This window comes from Aulostomus chinensis, chromosome 13 (assembly GCF_037954235.1).
Source record: "Aulostomus chinensis isolate RoL2024-O1b breed Wild chromosome 13, RoL_Achi_v1.0, whole genome shotgun sequence".
NCBI lineage: Eukaryota > Metazoa > Chordata > Actinopteri > Syngnathiformes > Aulostomidae > Aulostomus > Aulostomus chinensis.
The window spans coordinates 19,589,529-19,611,863 of NC_141332.1; the positions used below are offsets into that span (position 1 = coordinate 19,589,529).

At 40.9% G+C, this 22,335-nt stretch overlaps 5 protein-coding genes across 8 annotated transcripts; 2 read left to right on the forward strand and 3 right to left on the reverse strand.

Annotated features, from left to right (window-relative positions):
• Positions 1-119: 119 nt before the first annotated feature.
• LOC147251353 (protein eva-1 homolog C) lies at positions 120-6,536 on the reverse strand. Of its 2 annotated transcripts, XM_086221966.1 has the most exons (9): positions 6,519-6,536; positions 4,985-5,076; positions 3,944-4,149; positions 3,711-3,834; positions 3,230-3,382; positions 2,863-3,006; positions 2,715-2,786; positions 2,554-2,634; positions 120-1,640 (listed from the first exon to the last, which is right to left on the reverse strand). In XM_086221966.1, exons 2-9 carry the CDS (start codon positions 5,070-5,072, stop codon positions 1,255-1,257), a joined length of 1,254 nt encoding a protein of 417 aa, XP_086078092.1. In that variant the 5' UTR covers positions 5,073-5,076; positions 6,519-6,536; the 3' UTR covers positions 120-1,254. The 2 variants fall into 2 exon arrangements, with proteins under 2 accessions (XP_086078092.1, XP_086078093.1); XM_086221967.1 differs by lacking the exons at positions 2,554-2,634; positions 6,519-6,536 and having other exon boundaries at positions 4,985-5,267.
• Positions 6,537-8,609: 2,073 nt separating this feature from the next.
• On the forward strand, positions 8,610-12,371 carry clic2 (CLIC family member 2). Its single transcript, XM_086222695.1, has 6 exons — positions 8,610-8,911; positions 9,816-9,925; positions 10,403-10,528; positions 10,615-10,715; positions 11,230-11,411; positions 11,732-12,371. Exons 1-6 carry the CDS (start codon positions 8,858-8,860, stop codon positions 11,891-11,893), a joined length of 735 nt encoding a protein of 244 aa, XP_086078821.1. The 5' UTR covers positions 8,610-8,857; the 3' UTR covers positions 11,894-12,371.
• Positions 12,372-12,504: 133 nt separating this feature from the next.
• Positions 12,505-14,042, reverse strand: urp1 (urotensin-related peptide 1). Its single transcript, XM_086222696.1, has 5 exons — positions 13,940-14,042; positions 13,572-13,700; positions 13,441-13,478; positions 13,258-13,363; positions 12,505-12,639 (listed from the first exon to the last, which is right to left on the reverse strand). Exons 1-5 carry the CDS (start codon positions 14,040-14,042, stop codon positions 12,608-12,610), a joined length of 408 nt encoding a protein of 135 aa, XP_086078822.1. The 3' UTR covers positions 12,505-12,607.
• Positions 14,043-15,998: 1,956 nt separating this feature from the next.
• On the forward strand, positions 15,999-19,664 carry c1galt1c1 (C1GALT1-specific chaperone 1). 3 transcript variants are annotated; one of them, XM_086222697.1, is made up of 2 exons: positions 15,999-16,188; positions 17,954-19,664. In XM_086222697.1, exon 2 carries the CDS (start codon positions 18,004-18,006, stop codon positions 18,958-18,960), a length of 957 nt encoding a protein of 318 aa, XP_086078823.1. In that variant the 5' UTR covers positions 15,999-16,188; positions 17,954-18,003; the 3' UTR covers positions 18,961-19,664. The 3 variants fall into 3 exon arrangements, with proteins under 3 accessions (XP_086078823.1, XP_086078825.1, XP_086078824.1); XM_086222699.1 differs by having other exon boundaries at positions 17,958-19,664; XM_086222698.1 differs by having other exon boundaries at positions 17,994-19,664.
• Positions 19,665-20,024: 360 nt separating this feature from the next.
• Positions 20,025-22,054, reverse strand: mcts1 (MCTS1 re-initiation and release factor). Its single transcript, XM_086222701.1, has 6 exons — positions 21,854-22,054; positions 21,058-21,210; positions 20,887-20,984; positions 20,677-20,810; positions 20,412-20,479; positions 20,025-20,246 (listed from the first exon to the last, which is right to left on the reverse strand). The coding sequence occupies exons 1-6, from the start codon at positions 21,862-21,864 to the stop codon at positions 20,165-20,167; spliced, it is 546 nt and encodes a 181-aa protein (XP_086078827.1). The 5' UTR covers positions 21,865-22,054; the 3' UTR covers positions 20,025-20,164.
• Positions 22,055-22,335: the final 281 nt, after the last annotated feature.

Below are 22,335 nucleotides of genomic sequence, written 5' to 3' on the forward strand. Positions count from 1 at the left end.
TGGGGTATATCGCCACCTGCTGCTTCGGAGTGTAAGTGAGCGTTCAACTGTATTCACAGTCTGACAAAACAGAACAGCCGAAAAGAAAAGCACACCCAGCAGAAATAAATCATTAAAGACTTTATTGTTTAGAATTACTTATCCTGCAATATGTAAAATTCAACACATAAGACAAATAATACAAATCTAGGCAAATGATATCACCTAACAAAATTGCCATAGTAACACATAACACATCAGGTGTTTATCGGTTCACTCGTATTCCATGATACACTCCATGGACTTTCATCTTTCATATTGTCAGACTTCCCTTGATAAATATGACTTTGAAACACAGCTGGCCATCTCTCTGGAACAACTCATTTCCATGGTCACAGTCCACTTGTATTTCATCTTTAATCATGAATACCTGGGAAGGACTCTCATCAGCTAAGGTGGAATTTTGCAAATATTATTGCAGGTAATGTTTTGCAACTTTCTAACAAACATCTGGATAAATTAATTTCACTATTGTACCATTAGATACTATTGCTTAGTCTTGAAATGTTAATGTTGATACTACCTTTTATGTGTTTTGTTTTGTTGCTTGTATGAAAATTTGGAATGAAATAGTTGATGTGTCTTTTCCTACAATCTTCAATCTATATTTGAAATTTGAATTTTTCATATATTTGTATGCAGAAATATCCATCCATCCATCCATCCATTTTCGACCACTTATCCTGTTAAGGGTCATAAGTGGGCTGGGGCCTATCCCAGCTGCCTCCAGGCGAGAGGCGGGGTTAGCCCTGGCCAGGTCACCAGTCCATCACAGGACCAACACATATAGACAGACAACCATTCACACTCACAGTCATACCTACTGTCAATTTAGAGTATCAATCAGCCTCGTCCCCTCTTGATGTCTTTGGACTGTGGGAGGAAGCTGGAGTACCAGAGAGAACCCACACAGGAACAGGGAGAACATGGAGACTCCACACAGAAAGATCCCGTACCCGAGCCAGGACTCGAACCTGGAACCTTCTTGCTGTGAGGTGACAGTGCTGACCACTGCACCACTGTGCTGCCTATGCAGAAATATCTCAAAGTAAAAAAAAAAAAAAAAAAGATGGACCACCTTGTACATCATGGCTCTATGTGTTTCAAGTGTTAACCCTTTAGTTTAAGTGACAACACATGGATGTTCATTTAATTCTTTTAAATTTAAAAGAGAGATGTGTGTTTAGTTTCAGTCCTAAACAATGTTCTTTAAAATTAAGTGGTGTAAGTTTTAATCTTGTGAATGGCATAAGGGCTGGAATCTCGATGTGGCCAGATGTCTCCATTGGGAAGCTCCCTGGTCTGCTCCACTCCCTGATCCGTCATCTCCACTGCTAGAGTGGAGGGGCTTAAGCGGTCAGCTGTGCGGTAGGATTGTGTGAGGCGACGGAAGGACGAGGTGTCTGAGATGTCATCGTCGTACAGGTCCTCCATCAGCTCCTTGCGACGTCTGCGAGAGGCCTTTAGCTCATCGTTCAAGTCAGAGATCAAATCCTTCACATCCCTCACGAACGTGGAGCGAATGCCGAAGAGGCAGAGCAGGAAAATCAGACCAGCGCAGATTCCAGAGACAAAGTAGAGAGCAACTCGTTCTGGTAGACCTGGAAGAGAGGAACATTGTGATCAGAGTAACCTCAAAACACTCGGATCTGATACACAGTTATTCACAGTCGTCCATCAAAAACCATGACAGTATCCTGTCTCCTATTTTCCAAAACCACAACTATTTAAATTAACATATCTAAAAACACCCTCTGACTTTGTCCTCATAATGGTATGAAAACTTTGACATATAACGGCATCAAATTAATGTCAGGTAAATCCTGTGACTTTTGCGTATTTATTAATTTGTCAAAGTTACATTGTTGCTGTCTGATAATGTAGTTGAAAACACAAAAGTCCTCATAGTCATGCATTTGGGAACTTTTTTTTAAAAATAAGGTCCTTCAGTACCCAACACATCAGCTGATTTTTCTGAAATATGAATAAATGGTTGAAATGACCTCGGCCCACCGCAGCAGTTGCAGCACAATGCGTCAGTGGACGTAGTACAAGAGCTGAAGACAGAGTCCCTATTATTGAAACCGTCTCCTCTGAGGCTTCCATAAACCAGAATCGTTAGCATTGCTAGCCTAGCCACGAATACAGAAGGTGTCAGTGCAGCTCAGATAAAGCCCCACCAGTGAGATTTATATCATATTGATCCTAAATGGATCTGCATCATGTCAGTTGTTTTATCATGAAAGCTGAGATGCTTATGAAAGTCAATAAAGAGTAAAAATTGGTGATGACACTGTCATGTCATCATATAGTAACTCTGCACTGTGCGTGTTATATTTCCTTTGCAAACACAGCAGAGTTCAACATCTTATGAGATTTAGCCATCCCTGAAGATAAAGGACGGTACACATAGCAGGAGGTTGAATGTTTTAGGGAGTACAGGACTTCAAACCACCGATCTAACACTTCAAATTTTGACATGCTGTCCAATCCGGATGTCCACAGACGTCATACCCAACATTTTTTCAATGATCTCCAGACAGTTGGTTAAGAGCACATGTTGAGGCCTGTAGGTGGGGCCAGTGTACCATCCACCTGCAAGTGAGAGGGTCTGGGCTCAGACGCCAGTCAATCTCTGCAGCATTCTCTAAAAGCTCATCATGTCTTATTCTCACCGTGTGTGTAGTCTGAGATCATGAAAGGATCTGTTGACCCTCGAGCCATATCTTCCAGGAGATATCGGGGCACTGAAGAGGAAATGAGACATTTTTTACATGATGCAGCAAAGCATAGCAAAGCATAACACCCACGTTCATTACTCACCACAAGTGAAGGACACCCGCAGGTGTTTCCTGGTCCCAGGGAAACAGGGGTCCCCAAAGGTTTGCGTATCAGCCAGAACTGAACAGTTGGCCCTGCCGTGACACCTGCGTGACACCTTCCTCAGGGCCGAAGGTGACAAGCATTCTGGAGTAAATCAAGATGAATGAAAGTTAACAACTGTGACGCCTCTGTTTTCTCATCTTACCTCACAGCTGCGAACATGGCTATATCAAAATATATAAATTAATATGAAAATTCATCTAATATTTGAATTTGTTCTGATAAATCAATATTGCACTGTAATTATTCTCCATTACTGTACAGTTGATAATGTGTACTATTTTGCCACTAGGTGACACTTGCTGACCCATGCCAGTGTGCAGCCCAGATCCCTGAGGACAGAAGGGACTCCCATGCAGCAGGTGTCCAAACGTGGCCGAGTAGATGGCGAGGACAGTGTCATTCTTACACATCAGCCTCATACGCTCATTTTCACACACCAGTCTTGTGCGATGGTGTTCTGAAAAGCAAGGTACATGTACTCACGAACCAGGAAACATAAAATATCTTGATGAGCATGCAACAAGGCAATTTTGAGGAAATGTGTATGCTTTTACTGGCTCATTGACAGTTTTAAGGGAAGTCTGAAATGTGGAAAATGGTGAAACTGACACTGAAATACTCTCCAACTGCATTTATTTAAGTAGAAGTCAGTGTTTCAATAACACAAGTCAAAGTTTTTGGGTTTGCTGACTCTGTTTTTCATTTTTGTTTTTATACCGGACATTTGTTCTGCTCTTGAATACCCGAGTTAACACATGAATATAGTGTTGAGTGCTGCAGCCCACCTGGTCGGCACTTGTAAGCGACGAGCAGATACTTGGTGGTGAGTGGGCAGGGGTCTTGCCCAAACACTGGACTAAAGACCGGGATATGACAGGACTGCTGATCCTGACACTCTGACAACACTTTCTGCAACAACGGGAAAATGTGTCGACCATTAATCCATCAATACTGCCCAAGAAACACAGACTATATACTAGTACTCTTCACTCTGGCAGTACATACATACAGTATATACCTCAGTAGCAACTGGAGAGGTGCACTCTGTGTCCTCCACCACGCTCAGATTTGTGTTTGCAGAGGGACATAAATGCTGATTAGGAACTAGACGTCCATAGAAGGTTGACAGGACGGCTATAGACGTCCTGGAAGGACACTCTATGGAGAGAGTGTCTCCCTCACAAGCATGAGCCGTGTGGTTCTTGAGGATGGTGTGAAGATATACTAAAAGATAACACATGGTAAAACCTCTCACGTCAAAATTTGACAGCAAATCAATTGAATGACTGATATCTAATCTCAAGTATATAAAATATGCACATAAGACTCAGACTTGATAATTACAAAGTTTTGTTTTAATGACGCAACTCAGTGATTATGAGTTGCTTTCTCTCTTTGCAGCTCAGCCCTGGTTGGTAAGTGGATGTTGATTCAGTTACTGGGTGTAGCTCTCCAAGACAATATTTGGACTTTGACCACACATACAAACACATACAACAATAGAAAATGCACACTGATGTGAGGTCTCCCCTCCCATGTGTACCTTCTGAATTTAACCTGCCGTGCATACCAGGTATTCTATTCATTGTGAGAGCATGATTTACACAGAAAATCCTTGTTGTGTTTCTTGTGATCAGGTAATGGTTTTTAAAATAGTGGCTAGAAAAAGCCTCTGATCCTCGAAACTGATGGAAGCATGATTGTGTGTATGTGATTGCGGGCTGCAGCTCCAGGGGACGCGTACCAGGCACAAACTCACAATGAACTATTCTTAAACCCCAAAGAGCCTGTGACCACACACAAAATGGAGATCAGACAGAGAGATTCACCGCAGAGCTCACGATAAAAGACTACCATAACGTCATCACCCCCACTGTCCTAATTACAAGATTATTTGATTGCTTTGAGAGCTTCTACTCGTCTGTGACAATGTGAGGCCTCTTCAGCCAGCATCTGCTTCAAATCTCTTTTTGGAGTTTCCTCTCTTAAATTCCCACAGAGCAGTATTTTGATCACCTCCAACACAACCAGTGATTGCCCTCCAAAATGAAGCACTTACAAGAGAAATCAGGCGCTGAGTGTACGGTGTTGATCTTCACAGCCAAAAGGAGAAGCAGCGGCAGCAGAGGGAGCAGCAGCAGCTCCATGGTCCTGCATGACAGAACCCCCCGGGCTTTGTTATAATGTCTGATGTTGCTATTGACCACTTGGGAGAGAGCGGTCAGTAGGTCAATGAGGCCATTGTGTTTGCTAGAAACAGCCACACCATTTAAGCAATAAAAAAAAAAAAAAACAATGTCCCATTGGGTGGCTCTGAACAGAACTGAGAACTCAGCTGCAGCCGTGCTATGACTGTGCGGGTTGATGTTGCAGTATGAAGAAATGCTGCATAAAAGAACTGATTTACTCCTTTTTGGTTAATAGAGACTCAACAGCTATGACTTCAGGTCTGCATTTCAGAATGATAGACACCTCACTCAACAAAACGCGCCGCAGAACAACATCGTCACGCACTACAACCTCATGATGACAATGAAAATGAGATTTCCGACTGTGTCCACATAAAAAAAAAGGTTAAAAGCCTTCTTTCAGTGTACCAACTGTGATGAGGGCAATTCACCATTTCATGCTTCTTCACTTCATCTCTGAGCATCAGAAAGCATCAATACCCCCATAATTTGTGTGCTTATGATAAAATGCTGAATTTTGTATTATAAAATATAGCAGGGGATAAAATGCAATACAAAGAAGTGTGTCATATATTTCCAATCTAGCACTAATATCTAGTACTTATTTAGAATCCCTGGGTCACATGACATGGAAACAATTGAACAAAAGAATACACTGAATTTATTAGTACATTGAACAAACAATAAATTTTGGACTAACATATTCATATTAAATATGAAAGAGGTTCACGGGCATGTTTTGAATTCATTTGCAGGATACCATTCTGCCATCCTGTGAGTGTGTGTGTGTGTGTGTGTGTGTGTGTGTGTGTGTGTGTGTGTGTGTGCGTGTGCGTGTGTGTGTGTTTGTTATGGCAAAATCAAGACTCATTCTCTTGGACCCAGTTGTCAACAGAGATGTTCTGTTTATAGAGATAAGGTACTTTTTTCCAGTAGGTCACTTCCAGTCGCCATGTGTGTCCAGCAGAGATATGTCTGTCTAGCTTCACAAGATAGGGGGTTTCATATCTTTTTGTCTGTCAACGGGAAGTGAAAGGTCATTGGCAAGTTACGTCTTTCCCCCGTTACCATTTTTTTTTCCAGGAATACTCAGGAAATCTCTCCCACTGAACATCCTCACCGTGTTGCCAGAGTCAGTGGTTTCACTTCACTACAAAAGCTGTAATTTTACACATCCTTTTCTATCTGACCCTGTGTGGTGGTTGTTGTCACAGCAACCAAACACTGTCACATTAACAACTCTGAAGTCATGACTGCAGGGTGTTTGATTCAAAATAGATTTCCGAATGGCATTCATCACGCAATCTCTCGTTAACACTCCCTCCATGGTAGCAGGAATGACATGATAATGTATTTTAATCATGACGCCACCTCCACCATATGCTACGGTAAAATTCCACTCACCTCCCATAAGAGGCCTCATTAAAGTGACTAATTTCCTCTGGAATCTCTGTCCAGTCTGGAAGTCTTGGAGGAGGAGTTGTACCACTGTGTGCAAAGTGAGATCGTGATCGGACAGCAGAGGAGTTACAGGCTCCTCATCTTGAACTTTCTCTGCCTCTGTTACATTTCCTCTGAAGGTCATATGATATTCAGTAAATTTCATGGATTTGAAAGCAGTTTCAGTATATTTTGATCTTTCCACATCATGATGAAAAGACCTAAAATCTTTTCAGGCTAATACATGATAATGTACACAACGACTGTTTAGTCATTCTTCCATTCATTGCATAATCTTGCCCACGTAGCTGGTAATATTTCTTTAGGGAAGTTTTAACCACAACACAACTGGTTTTTTTCTCTTTTGAATTTCCCCTTGTTCAGTTTACTGTTTCAAGGGTCTATTTCTGGGAAACAGAGAACCGAGTCTTCAGGCCCAAAGTAAAACTAATTACTTGTAATTTACCCAAAAAATGTATTCTTTAAAATGTATCAAAAGCTAGAAAGTTTTTCTCATACTTCTTTTAATCTTTTCTTTCCTCCCCCATCAAACACACACACATTTACACACACACACACGCGCCCAGCAAGTCGCCAGTGCAAAGTAACACTGAGGAGAATCCTATCAAAATGATCCAATTCTTTACTCAAACTTCCCCAAAATATCTTGCTATTGTTTGAAAGAATGGATAGAAAACACAATTGTGCCACTTCCATTGTTACAAATATAAACACGTGTGGAAAAATCCTTTCGTCAAAAAAATAAACTTCAGGAAAAGTGTTTCTTATCATCAGCAAAATGTTTTACAGTAAAGGAAAGAAGAGCTCAAGATGTTGGCACAGTTAGCCTGTCACTGTTAAATGACTATTTCAGCTTTCTTCTTCTGCAAGCAGCATTTGGAACGTGTATTTTGCTAAATGTCCACAGAGTGAAAATAATCAAAACCTTATTTTATTATGAGCATGATAATTCCCAAACTTGGAGATGGATTTTTTTCAATGAAATTTGGAAGGATGATAGAACTTAAGTTGACAATCAGCTAGATTTTGGGAGTAATCCAAACATGGAACTGGATCTGACACCATCATACATTCTTGGACAGGTGTGCGCTGGCGGCATGGCTCAGGCGTAGAGTGGCCGTCTAGCAACCGAAGGGTCACTGGTTTGATCCTCACTTCCCCCGGTGGCAATGTCAAAGTGTCCTTTAGCAAGATACTGAACCCCTCTGATTGCTCCTGATGAGTAGGTTGGCTCCTTGCATGGCAGCCTTCACCGTCAGTGTGTGAGTGTGTGTGTGAATGGATGAATGAGACGACGCTGGAAAGCGCTTTGAGTGCCTCTAAGGTACAAAAGCGCTCTATAAAATTGAGTCCGTTTGCCATTTCAATGTTTAGTTTGTTTGGTGTTTTTTGTTCATCATATTTTGCGTTATATTCATGTTGTTTTTATCTTGATGTTAAAACTACGTTACAAGCGCAGCTGTCACACAAATATAGTGAAGAAATAAATTTGATATTTTCCCTCAAAAGTAATATATCGCTCAAATACTGAATGACAATACTCCTACTAATACACAACACAAATAAATGCACCTACTTTATTTAAAACAAATCTGTATGCTACTTCATTAATCAGCCATGAAGTATGGAGAACTGACATTTTCAGGGGAAAGTTGATAGATTCTCTTATCTTCAGAATAAAGAACATGTTATTTATTCATATTAATATTCCCCCTTTAACCTCATTAAATATCCAGACAAATGGATGTGTTTAATATAAAACCAGATTGTGTGTCTTCCCTGCAGGGTGCTGTGTGCTGTAGGTGCAGCTCTCCGACGACAGTCCCCCTCATCTGTTCTTTGTCACTGCTGGAATGTGGTTGGCTCACGTTAAATGCCTGACTTTGTGTGCTTTGAGTCATATTTATTTTATCAGTTCCGCTGTATTGCAACAAATAGGAGGACCTATTTTAAGTTCTCCTCATAGATTTTGGCCTGGGGTATATAAGAGTGTGTACCCCGCCCATTCACTGGATCCTCCCACCCCCCTGACTTGTAAAGTATGTTGAGAGCGATAGCTCCCAAGGAGTCCTCAGACAAAACACAAGCAGCCCTGAGCTGTCGCACTTTCTCTTGACATCCATGACCACAAAGACCCTTGAAACCAGAGTAGCACGCGTTCAAGGGCACCTTTAGCTTTCATTCCAGCTCAGAGGATATTTTGGGGGTGCAGAAAACTTCGGTGGAAGGGAGGCTTGGACTAGACTTGGAATTAAAAGTAAATTACATCTTCTTGGGACAGCATGGCACTGCGGCAGAACTCAGACAGGGAGCCAACTATTGAACTGTTCATTAAGGTCAGTCTTTTCCTTCTTTATTTCATGAATAATCTGATGAAATTTACTGTAACGTTCAAAGCAAACTAATGTTTTCAGGATGATGTGATTCCACTTGTGATATTCCAAATGAATTTGCCTGTTGGATTCTGCTACAGAGGAAAAGTTCAGGATAAATTGAAAGTATCAGCATAGTAAAGGAGACCTACAGCAGCTGAGCATCAATCACAGGGCGACTGTCATTTTGATTGGTGCCTTCCACTGATGTTGTAGTGTTTGCAACACGGTTGGTGGTTGCTGCGGATTTTTACCAGTGAACTGTGGTCTCAGACAGTCCGCCTTATCACCACACACCCAGATGGAGTATAGGGTGCATGCTGCAGGGCGACTGGCCCCAAGCCTGAAGCAGGCACACCCACTGACTTACGCACACATGCAGATCTTTGGATCAGAACAAAAAAATGGACCTTTCCCTCATGCATACAGTCACACCTAACTGTGACTTACATCTCTGTTTTTTTTTTTATTGTTTTTGTTTTTTTCGTATCAGGATCACCAGATTATAGACGGTGCTCTGCGTCCCAAAATTGAGTCACTTTAATGTTGTTTGATATTTTTTGGAAATTGGCTTTCTTTTTGACAGCATTGGAAGATTATTACAACTCCCTCGACTCACTTCCCCACATTCTAAAAAAAAAAAAATTCTCCAAATTCATGTTGACACAAGAAATCCAGGTGGGGTTTTAAACCGACGGTGGTGTCATGGTGTGGTTGGAGGGGTCTTCCGCTACAACACAATGCCTGTTTTTCCCCTGCCCATAAATATCCCAGCCACTGATCTCACTTGCTTCTAAAAAAAAAAAAAAGTGTATGGAAAAAAGAGGAAATACTGTGATCGATTCTAAAACACGACACTCTTTTCCAGGCGGGTCATGACGGCGAGAACGTCGGCAACTGCCCCTTCTGTCAAAGGCTTTTCATGGTCCTGTGGCTGAAAGGAGTCAAGTTTACAGTGACTACTGTTGACATGAGGAAGTAAGCACCTCTCTTCTGGCAAAAAAAAACACAAAAAAAACTACTTCCTGAGCATCTGGTGGAGGGGACTTTCACACAGCCCTCTATTAAGAAACAGAGATGCTTTTCTGACTGAGTGTCTAATAGAGGTGAAAGGGAGGAGCCGTACTCTCAGCATTTACAAAGAGCTCAATGTGGCCTTCAAACAAATTTATTATGTGGATTTCTCAGGTTGTTACGGGTGAGCAAATAAGATCAGGAAACTTTGAAAGGATGTTGATAATTGAGTGATTCAGAACACACAACAGTTCCCTGTATGACCACTCCCAGCGCAGTGTGTTTTTGTAGCTAAACCAACAGCCAATGTTGAAATCATTAATCCCTCACGCCGTGTTTGGATCTGGCAGGTTTGACATGCTTGATAACAGTCCTATTGTAGAGTGTCACCTTCATTCTCCCTCATACTCTCCTTTTTTTTTTTTTTTTTGTCTGCTGCAGGAAGCCGGCCGAGCTCAAGGACCTGGCCCCGGGGACTAACCCTCCTTTCCTCCTCTACAACGGCACCCTGAAAACAGACTTCATCAAAATCGAGGAGTTTCTCGAGCTAACACTAGCCCCTCCCAGGTCTCATGATTCTCTTGTCAATAATGTGTGAGATGAAAGCGTAAGGGGACTTGTTCAGGTGAAACATCGGCGTTCTCTCTTCCCAGGTATCCTCACCTCAGCCCGCTGAACAAAGAGTCCTTTGATGTGGGGGCTGACATTTTCGCGAAGTTCTCTGCTTTCATCAAGAACAGTCCGAACAATGCCTGTGAGTCAGGTTTCTCGTCTCTTGTTTGACATTTATCAGCTGCTGATGTTTGATTTTTTTTAATCATTAAAATGCGTGATGTTGAACTACTTGCGAAGTTTAAACGCATGCCTGTGCATACTAAACACAACCGAGCAAAAACAAGCAAAAAGAGAGAAGCATCTTGAGTTCCCATCCAATACCCTCCAGGGTCAGGGGACAGCCCAGGTGGCTCCGAGCAAAAATGGAGAGGAGTTCATCTTCATTTCACAATGGCTGATGTTATATTATATACAATTTTAATACATGGAAATGTAGTTTTACTGTTTTTCTTCAAATATAGTTTCTGATCTATTTAAACCAATCTTGAAGAATTTTTAAAGTCAATTTAATCCAATTTCTGAAGGCCAAATTTGACAATTTCTGCCTCTTTCCTTATTTTTTACTTAGATATGATTGTGAGATTAAAAGGAGCCTGCAAAACAGACTTGGCTACAGTGAATGGTAACATGTCTCTGTGTTTCTGACCCTCCAGTTCAAGAGAAGAACCTGCTGCGGGAGTTCAAGCGTTTGGACAACTACCTGAACTCTCCCCTCCCGGAGGAGATCGACCACAACTCACAGGAAGCCATCGCCGTCTCCAAGAGGAAGTTTCTGGATGGAGACCGCCTCACTTTAGCTGACTGCAACCTGCTGCCCAAACTTCATGTAATCAGGGTGAGAAACTTATTGCCATCACTTCAAGGCCGAATCACATCTTGTTGTTCCACTGGCACATAAATAAGGCAAAGAAGTCTACTGATCATCTTCGAAACCAGAGCAGTCAAAACATCCTGATGTCGCTATTCTTTATTTCGCAGCCTGGAGGATGGTGCACAACTTTTTATCACTTACAATCGTCACTTATAATCACTCACGGGGCAGAATTATTATTTTCTCATTGCACTCTCAAAGTTTTTCGAATAATATTTCTGTATACTGTGTACTCTGTTTCTCAAATTTTTTTTGACGTTGATCCTCCTCTCTGTTTATTTCAGGTTGCTTCCAAGAAATACTGCGACTTCGACATCCCGGCCCAGTTCACAGGTGTGTGGCGATACCTTCAGAACGCCTACGAGAGGGAGGAATTCAAACAGACGTGTCCGGCGGACATCGAGATTGAGAAGGCTTACTTTAGTGTGGCCAACAAGCGGACATAAACTTTTTCTGTATTTCACGTTATGTCCTAGCGTTACCATGCTGGCGGGGATCTGTAGAGGGCGCTACAACAACCTTAAGTAGTGGCAAAGCCACTGAAGAAATCAGCCTGGTTTGAATCTCTGACCTGCTGCGGCAGCACTACCCACCAAATGTTTTCTTTGTTACATGCTCTTGTCATCGATAGAGTAAAAATTTAAGCCGTACTGAAAAGGCCAAACGTGCAAATGACTGTTAATGTAATTGAGCTATCTTTTTTTGTTTATAGTGTAAATATATGTATTTGTTCTGCTTTTTTTTACAATCAAAGCAGCCTTATTGATATAGAGATGATTGTTAGTGTGAGCGGCAGCAGAAGAAACCTCCAATAACTGTTTATTTTTACGCAGAAATTGACATACACATCTGTATCTTTCTGTGTCCACACAATTTGACATAATAAAAATGTCTCACTGTTGCACTAATAAAAACATATTTTTTTTTTGGTCATACTCTTAATTTGTGAGTGTATATAAATCTATCCTGTGAGGCAGACGAACGTGTTACGTATATTCTGATATTCAAGTTTATTTTCAGCCACAAAAAAGACAATTATACAACTTCAAAAATATATTTTCTGTTGATCTGGTGTCGATGATGAAAATACGGTTTTGTGGGAAACAAACACGAGGATGAAAATCTTTCCATGCGGGTTGAGTTCTTCTTGCTGTTGGTCCTTAGTTGGTCACACAGTATTTCCAGAAACACGCTGTGAGAACAATAGAGAGGAAAACTATTCATAAAACTGCCATTCTTACCCTTGGTACCTGTACTTTCATTAAGTATACATATCGATATCTAGTATATCTAATATCTGTACTCTGAAAATAAGAGTAATTAACATAGGATAGTGTGTGTGATAAAAGCTTTTTATTAATTTCCAGTTAAATATAAAGTCACCTTTATTTGTGTTTTTCTGCCTTTACCGAATAACATTTTCATTCAGCAGCATCTCATTTTGCTTTTGTTATATTTTTTTAAGAGAGTAATAACCACCAGCAGGGCCGATGCTGGAACTCAGTAAAGGAGGAGAAAGACTACTTATTCTGTTCTAAACCAATCTGATGTTCTTAATTCAGATTCACTGAAACATTCTTTTTCATCTTTTTGAGGTCTTTACTCGTCACTTTTAAAAGGCACTGTTCTTTTATTTCCCCCCTGCGTTATTCAAAAGTTCCTCTTAAAAGGAAAAGCAATCTGTCCAGGTTAAAATGGTGCAAGCCTAAGTTAAACAACCTTTTGATGAGCTCATTGCACTCCAACATGTTGGGTATTGTGAATAAATACAGGTGTGCTGTTGGAAACACAGAAATCAAGAGCCACTCACCTCTCTTGTTGGTTTTTGGAAGGCTCTGATCTGATCTGAGAAAAGCTTGAGAGCGAAGCTTATCAGCTGCCGCCAGCTTGAAAACTGCGTCTTTGAGGTCCTCAACCTGAAAAAAAGGAAAATGTTATGTACCGATGCGGAGAGTTATTATAGACGCAGCTATTTTGCACTTTCCACCCTTACCATGTTTGCATATTTATCTGATGCTGAATCTTTGGCTCCTAAAAAACACAAAAGTTTTAGATATTTTATCCAAACTCGTATGTCTGACTCATTTGCTGGTGCTCTGCAAATATCCCACTGCTGATTTTTACCTTTATTCCAGGAATCTCTCTCCCCATTGTGTTGCATCAGAAGAGGATACAGATTGCTCGCTTCCCTTTGCTCGGCCTCAGCATGGTTTGCTCCGTCCTCTACCTCCGACACCAGTTTCTGAAGGAAATCTGTTGAAATCATCATTTCATATTGAGTTAAGAAGACGAGGAAGGACGGACACAAGTCATGAGATACAGGATGCTGAGTGAAGATAGGTTCTCTTTCATTTTATGACACTTTATTAATGATGCGACTGAGGATAAGGCAACTGAGTTCCTGGATTTTTTTTCCCCTGACAAGCAGAGGCACAGAGATTTTAGGAGATAAAATGCACCTTCATGATCAAATAAGAAGAAAGTGGTCTTACCTGTCTGCGGCTCCAGGTTGGAATCAGGATACAAAGGAAGAGCGTGCGTCCATCTTTCAGAGCAAATCACAGCCACAACGTAAAACACAGCTACAGAAAGCATGGTGACTTTGTCCTGGAGGCTGCCAAAGCTGGACTTTTCCTCAGCTTGGCTAAGAACTTCACTTATATATCCACAGAGGCCATCCATCACAATCTGATCAATACATTATCATCACACCCAGTCACAGTCTTAATGGATCGGGCGTCATAGACACCATTTAGGGGACCCTGTCAATTCAGCCTGACCCTATCTCTGCTTGAACAGAGGGACCTAACAAATGTTTACTCTCCTGCAGTAATCAGCGGCTGTCCGGCGAAGCCGAGATGTTTTATGTCCGACACCACGTCTGTATGATGGGCTGCTCCCAAACATCATCGCTCATGTCTGAGGAGCACAAAGCTTGTGGAACTGTGTCACTGCAGGTTTCTACGTCATTTTCAGTTAAATGAGCAACACCACAGGCAATGAATTAAGAAGTGTCTCACACAGCAAATTGCTCACGTTGTATGACTAAAAGGTACAATAATGCATGAATGCTTCGCTCTTAGGTTATGCATTTTGTTTGTGGAGCAACAGGTGATAGAAAAGCCACTGTATTTTTTATTTTCTCACAAATTTTATACATTTAGTGTACATACTTGCCATTTATACTCCTCCTGCACTTAGACTTTTTTGCACGAGTTGCACACAAACCCATCTAAATTAACAAAACAAACCTTTGTCTCATAAATGCACCTCAATTCTTGTATGTCAGAGGCATTTAAACTTATTTTTTTTAAATTTTCTAATACATTTAAGAGGTCAAAGTGAAGGAGCAATAGTTGTGTTGCAAGTTTCTTGCAAACCAAATTTTATAACAGTCTGGGGAGATCTTGCTTCCACAAGTATAAATGAAGGTCAAAAGAAAGTTTGGATTGCGGGAGAGGTCCTTGCTCCATTGGGCTTTTTGTCAAACTGAAAGGTCACTAATGCTCCTCAGATGAGTGTTCGAAGTGTCAGGTGATTTATACGTTTGTCTCCACGCTTGTGATATTGTTGCTGAAAACAACATTTGATCCATCTGGCTGCTGAGCTCTCAGTGCCGAGAGGTGACGCACAGCGGAGCTGAAATCAGGCCAAACGGTAACTTTTAAATTGACACATAAATTACAAACTCCACTGAATTCATCAACAACAACAAATAGCCTCAGTGTGAGATTGACAAAGGGTTAATGCTGCACAGTTGATGGGGATCTTGTAGAAATCACAAGATCCAGATTGGACAAGCTGCAATGTTTGAATGAAGGAATAAATATGTCACAACATGCTATTATACAAGAGGCGTTGAGGTGCTAAACAAATTAGATATATAAGGGAATATTTAAGGGAATTTGCTAAATGTTTCCATTTGTCATGGTCATTTCAAAGTCCAAAACTGCACTCCCAATATAATCATACATTTCAATCCCAATTTCTGTCAAAAATAATTGCAATATGATTTTTTTATATGATCTTTCAGCCCTGTTGGATTTAATGTTTATCAACAATGAATACAAAGAAATCTAGATTAAAGAAAACTGCTATCAAAAAATTATATATATGTGTGTGTGTGTGTGTATATATATATATATATATATATATATATATATATATATATATGTTTACAACTCGAAATTCAAACCAACAGCGTTCAGCTACAAGTTTCAAAATCCAAACTGGTCTACAGACACGTAATAAAAAAATGGGATGAAGAAATACTCAGAAGCGACATGATAACAGAAAAAACTACATAGACGGTATCAACATTATGAATTAAAAATGGAATAAAAACGTCACAAACTAAAATTGACAAACTTTTAAAAATAATATCTATATATTTTTTTAAAAAAAAGTAAACATTAAATTAGAAATTAGCTAAAATAATAAAGGGGCAAAGAAAGGAGTTTTTAAGTGTTGTAATCTACGCGTGTGTTTCTATGAGTGTCTTATTTCTGACGAACGTTTGTGTTGTAGAACTTGTTCGGACGAGACCTCCGCGGAGTCACATGACCTCCAAAGCGGAAGTAGGTGTTGAGAGGTAAAACAACCGTGAACCATGCGCCGACCGAGTTATTAATTAACCGTCCTGTCCGCCGTCGGTTGTCCATACAACCCGGGATAGTGGGAGCTGAAAGACGAGACAGCAGGAGCACCACCGGGCCAGGCGGCGTTCAGTTACCCTCCTTAGGTACAGTAACATTGTACTCCTTGCAAATATTCGTAGGACCCAAGTGAACGGAAGCTAACTGTTAGCTTTACTCGGCTAACATCCCTTGGTAGCGCGTTTAATGCCACCAGTCGGTGCGTGTCGTCTTCGTCGCGAAGCCACGTTCAGGTTGACAGCTAAAAACAAGCGGACGTCCACCGACGACAGAGACTTGATTGTTGTGGCTGAATCCTCAGCGACTTTCCAAGGCTTTTTTACTCCATGACGTGTGGCAGCTGAGGGTGGTAGTTTATTAGTTTGAACATACGAGATCGAATAAAAGAATCCACAGATACGGTGTTGAGTCAACAAAGAAAAAGAAAGAAAGGGGGAAAAAAAGAACTCTGTTTTATCACAAGTGTTTTACAGTAAAGGTGGATAAGAATATCGCTTTGTCAATTGATTAAAGGTTAACGATTCTGATAAAATCTCTGACCAGAAACCCGCATCATTCTCTCGTTTAGATTTTCCCTATCACAGATGATAACACTGTGAATACAAATGTAAGATTGTTTTTTCCAGTCTGTCTAAATGTATTAGCATTTTTTTCAATTGCAGGAGAAATAGTTATACATGGGTTTTACATATCGTCACCTTCTTAAAATAACTGCCTAAGTCATTTTTTTTACATTAGTTTTGCTGCCTAAAACAACTATTTATCATGTCTTTTCTCCAGGTTTTGGTGCTGTCTGAAAATTAAAAAAAAAAAAGACTAAAGCGATCATGTTAAGAAGGCCACCATATTTGACTCTACATAGAAAAATAAATGAATAAATACTTCGATTTTTGTGTTTATTTTCAAGGGTTAGTGGCAGAAAATCACAGGTTTTAATATTAATGATGTCAATACTTGAAGGAATTCTCTGGATTTAACTGGGGAGGACAAAACAGTCACTTTGAAGACACTTAATAACTTAAAATGAATTTTACTGTAACATTTTAATCGTCCATCTTATTGACATCAATGACAAATAATTAAGGGAGTTCCTTGAAAGTTTTCGGTGATATGTGAGTTCTCAGTTTGTGCATCAGTTTATCTGAAAGCTGACTCTCCAAGCTCACCAGAGGTTTGATCGTTCTGTTTCAGCTGACTTGATCAAATGATTGCCTAAACATGTGATTAAAGTAAATATTTGAATTTTTATGTGCGTAAAATTGGGATGGAGTCAGCGGTTCAGCAGCCTCACCACGGTGCCTCCACTTCCTCATTGTTAATTTGTTTACCGCTTCTGTCAACGACTAAGTTGGTCATGAAGACTTAACCTGCTGATTTAGATCTCTGTTACTTTTCCTTCTGTGTCATATAGTATTTCTCTAAAAGTCAGAATTAGCCTAACGTTTTGTTTCTTGTCTATTAATTGTGTTGTAAAAATGCCTTGTTCCTGTGTATCGTGTGCCAGTGGGTGCGTGTGCGTCAGTGGTGTCAAACTGACGTGCTGCAGAATGCCTCGGTCTCCTGCCTCATCAAATAATTCATAATTTAGGATTATTCTAATTTGATGAGCATTGAAACTTCACAAAAACAAAGCATAAACATTGATTTACATTGTTTTTCATTTATTATCATTACTATTATTTTCTTAATGTCAGACTGAGTCTTGCAGATCAAAAATCAAAAATACTTTAATGACCCTGGGATGGCATGTGGGGGGGGGGGGGTCATGTTGCAGGTTCTCGTGCTCGAGGATACAAAAACAAGTTTGATTTATTTATAAATCAATAACCCAAATATTCTCGCTCTTTAAAGGTAGTGTTACGTCCGTGACGGTGTGATTTCTCCTGTGCAGTGCTGCCAGAATGTTGTCAGAAGGAAGCTCTTTCATGAAGGGGATGCTCATGGGAGGCGTCTTCTGCTTGGTGCTGTCGCTGCTGGGTAGTTTCAGCCCTGACACCGGGTCCGGGACGGCGGACCACGCTCATCATCATCACGTCCAAGCCCCGAGCAAAGAGGAGCTGAAACAATACTCTGACTCTCAAGTGCAGGAGTTGAACAATCAAGTGCGTGTCTTTTGCGTCATCCTTGTCCAGCCCAAGATCCTGGTTTATTGGGCTACTGCTGTAGACACCTGGAGCAAACACTGTGACAAGGCAGTGTTTTACACCTCAGAGGCGTCTAAGGCCCTCGAGGCGATAGATCTGGATGAAAAAGATGAGTGGGCCAAGTTGCGTAAAGCGCTGAAGCACGCTTATGAGAACGCTGGGGACCTGCGCTGGTTCTTTGTGGCACAGCCCACAACGTTTGCCATCATTGAGAACCTCAAGTACTTGGTGCTCAATAAGGATCCAAATGAGCCCTTCTACCTGGGCAACGCCATGAAGTCAGGGGAGCTCGACTATGTGGCGTTTGAAAGCGGCATCGTGCTTAGCTATGAAGCCCTGAAGAGGTTAGTGCAAGTGTTCCAGGATGAGGACAAATGTCCCGAAAGAGGACGAGCCCTGTGGAAGCTGAGCGAAGACAAGCAGCTGGCTGTGTGTCTGAAGTACACGGGCGTGTTTGCCGAGAACGGAGAGGACGCGCACGGAAAGGGCCTGTTCAACAGCAAGAGTGTGGACAGCTTGATAACGGACAGCATGAAGGAAAACCCCAATAATGTGGTTGAGGGCTGCTGTTCCGATATGGCCGTCACATTCAGCGGGATGACACCAAATCAGATGCAGGTTATGATGTTTGGAGTTTACAGACTTCGTCCTTACGGGCACGATTTTCATGACTGGCTATTATTTTACCCCCCAGAAGGTTCAGACAATGACTAGGGGCTTCAATTGAATCTGACATTTTAAATATTTTGCTTCCTGTTAATTTTGGGGAGATGGTTTTCCATTGGTCAGCCTGGATCCTGGGTGGGGAAATGTCTCGTATGTTTTGTACCCTTTGCACAATCAGCACCCTGCTCTTCTGAGGTGTAGGTTAACAGTTGATGGTTGTGCCATCCTTTGAATGTAGATTAAGCCGGGAAATATATCAATAATGTGACATGGGCATGGGCTGCTTTGATGTTTTGGTTGTTGTGAGATTATCACAGACATTTAAATAACTCTCTGTGTTCCTGGACCTGCAGTTGTTATGTGACAAAAAATGACATATTTATGGAATCACTTAATTTAGTGCTTGACCATCATAAACCACATCTTAGTAAACAGCTGAAAGATTGTGTAGAAGCACCAGATATCAATATTGATTCAGACATATCGCGACTGTGTTTTAAATGTGTTCATTTCCTGCCGTGTTTTGCTCTGTTACGTCCCTATATGAAGAACTGACCTCTTCAGCTAATGGAAAAAATAATATGCTTTAATATCACACATGAAACATGAGGCGTAAGATGTTTGCAGTTGAATGTTATTAGTTCTTCTTGGGCACCATTCAGTAATTATGGAAATAACTTAAGTTTTATGTCAACCTAAGCAGATGACTCCTTTCAATGTGAGAAAGATAATAAAGAAATTCATCAAACTCATTTGTGATCACACAAATTTGGGTTTTGGGTTAAGTTTGGCACTGGAACTGCAGCAAAACCTCAATGTCACAGTGTCAAGAAGATCCAACACACACACACACACACACACACACACACACACACCCCCCTTGTACGTAGATCTTTGTGAGGATTTTTATTGATGTAATGCACTCCCGAGCCCCTGACCCAAAACCAAATCTTGGCCTTAGGACGGCCCTTTGAAGATGTGAGGACCGGCTAAAATCTCCTCACTTTCCAAAAATGTGGTCACTGTTGGTTAAATCCGCATTGTAGTCCTCAATATGTTGCAAGTACAAGAACACACACACACAAAAACACAGTCAAAGATGTAATTGAGGGAGAATTTTCTTTATTTGTGCATCATAATTGATTGAAAGCCTTCAGCAGATTACACAGCCAAATCTGTAGACGTAAACAGATGAGTGACAGCTCATTATGCCATGTGGTTAAGAGGGGCGGGGTAATGCAGGTGTTGCGTATCATTTATAGGTCTTCATGTGCCACAATCCATCATTCAGATAGTGAACATTCTCGATTCCAATCCCCTTGTTGACTTTTTCTCTGCGAACACAAAGCCACATTAGTATAGATACATCTCGATTGTATCAAATATATACGCTAGTAACGCCGCTCAGCTGTGCGCTTCGCGGCGTACCCACATTGGCATTGCCCAGGATCATGGAAACAGTGACTTCAATTGAAACTTTAACACTCTGAAAATCTCACATGCTTTCTGCGGACATCTTCATGACACCAACGCAAAGTGCGTGTTGTTTCCCCTCCGCCATTATGGCCTGCGTTCTCTTGTTAAGGATAAACCGGAAGGTAAGTCGTCGTAGAGGCATTAATTTGGAGTGGAACAACTCAATGTGAATGTGTCAGGAATTAATGGACACCCAGCAACCCACCAGACTCCGGTATCCCCTCATACCATGTGGTATAAGCAAATATATTTTGTAGAGCTCAACAGCTCCACGTATAAAAAGGATACAACAACTGTGTCAGACTCTGCCGGGTAAAGTTTAGCGCCTGGTGACGTCAGCCCGGGGCACATGATGTTTGCCCCACTTAAGACAAATTTAATGGCCCCTTTGTCTACTTGCTGATGTGGAAGAATGAAAGGATCTATGAAGAAAACAAATGTTACTTATCATTGCGGAAACATCTTAGTATGACCACCAGCAGCAGGTGGAACTCTTACATTTATGCAGCAGTCTGAGGGTTGGGTAAAAGGGTCCTTCTCTTTGTCTGAAGAAGAGCAGTTCTCCATTCACTGTCAAGATCTCAATGTGCTCATGGCTGCAGCAAGAACAAGCAAGAACGTAAGTGGAAAGTACCTGCACAGGGGTTACACAAATAAAATAACTCATACCATCTCACTATTTTAACAGGGTCCTTCTTCGGCATAATGTGATTGAGCCATGCTTCGATTTTAGGAAACTGTTCCAACAGCTGATTTTTGATCCCTTTGATCACCGAGGTTTTCAACTGGATACAGTTTGACACGTTTTCCTTCTCATCGAACCTGAAAATGAGGACAGAGGAAGGAATTTGTTGGGTTTACATGTGGACGCTTTACATACTAATACAACAGTGTCATGCATTGTCGGGTATGAGAAATGTTTTAAACATTGCTGAATTAAAATTTTTCAAATACTTTAATTCAAATACTCAAGTACCATAAAGCTAATGAATTTCATGGATTTCTTAATGTGCACGAGAAACTAAATATTAGTGCTTGTTCGATCAAAACTGAATTGCAGACATTGTTTATTCAAACGATTTACATTGCGAATCTACCGAAATCTCTATTTTAGATAGGGATGAGTTTAACTTCTGAATCAGAATACAAGATACTTCTTACAGCTTGACACGTTTAGGTCAAATATTCCTCAACATGGCCAAATAAAACCAATATGATGATAACTGACACAGAATATTCCTTCTATGACAGCACAAATATTTTCACCTTTCCAGGCCCAGTCCGGATACAGCAAATAAAAATTAAAAAAAAAAATTGTTTAAAAAGATGAAACCCTGATATGCTGTCAAGGAAGAATATCCTATTTTGCGTCTGTTTGTGTCATAAACTGAACATGGTCAAACTTGAAAAGGCGATTGCTAATTCGTTAGCATTAGCCACAACATGGAAATAATTAGCTACGTACTTTTTAAACATCCTCGCTGGTCACCGTGGCCGCCTCACTGGATCGACTTGAACCTTGTCCGCAATTCCTGCACCCGAACAGGTGTAGAAAAAGTAAGTCAGAAATAAAATGCAGTGAATAAGTCGAGTAATACTCAGCACTTCCACGCCTGTTTAGCAACGACGGCAGTCCGAGGACTTGTTACGTCAGTTTACTACAGTTGCGTCGTCACACGGCATGTTGGGACCAATTCAAAACTGACAGTTACTTTGATCCTGTATGTGGTCCATATCAAGGATTTTCGATCTTAGAGATGTCAGTGTTAATCATACAATAAATTGCAAATATCCAGATATGTGTCTCTACGCTTAAATTTTATTTAGATGCAAAACAACTGAAATAACTGACAATACCACACTGAGGACATTTTGAAACATTTTGACATGTAAAACCTCCAGTGTTTCCATTTATATCAAACAGGAAATAGCAACAAAATTGGAATC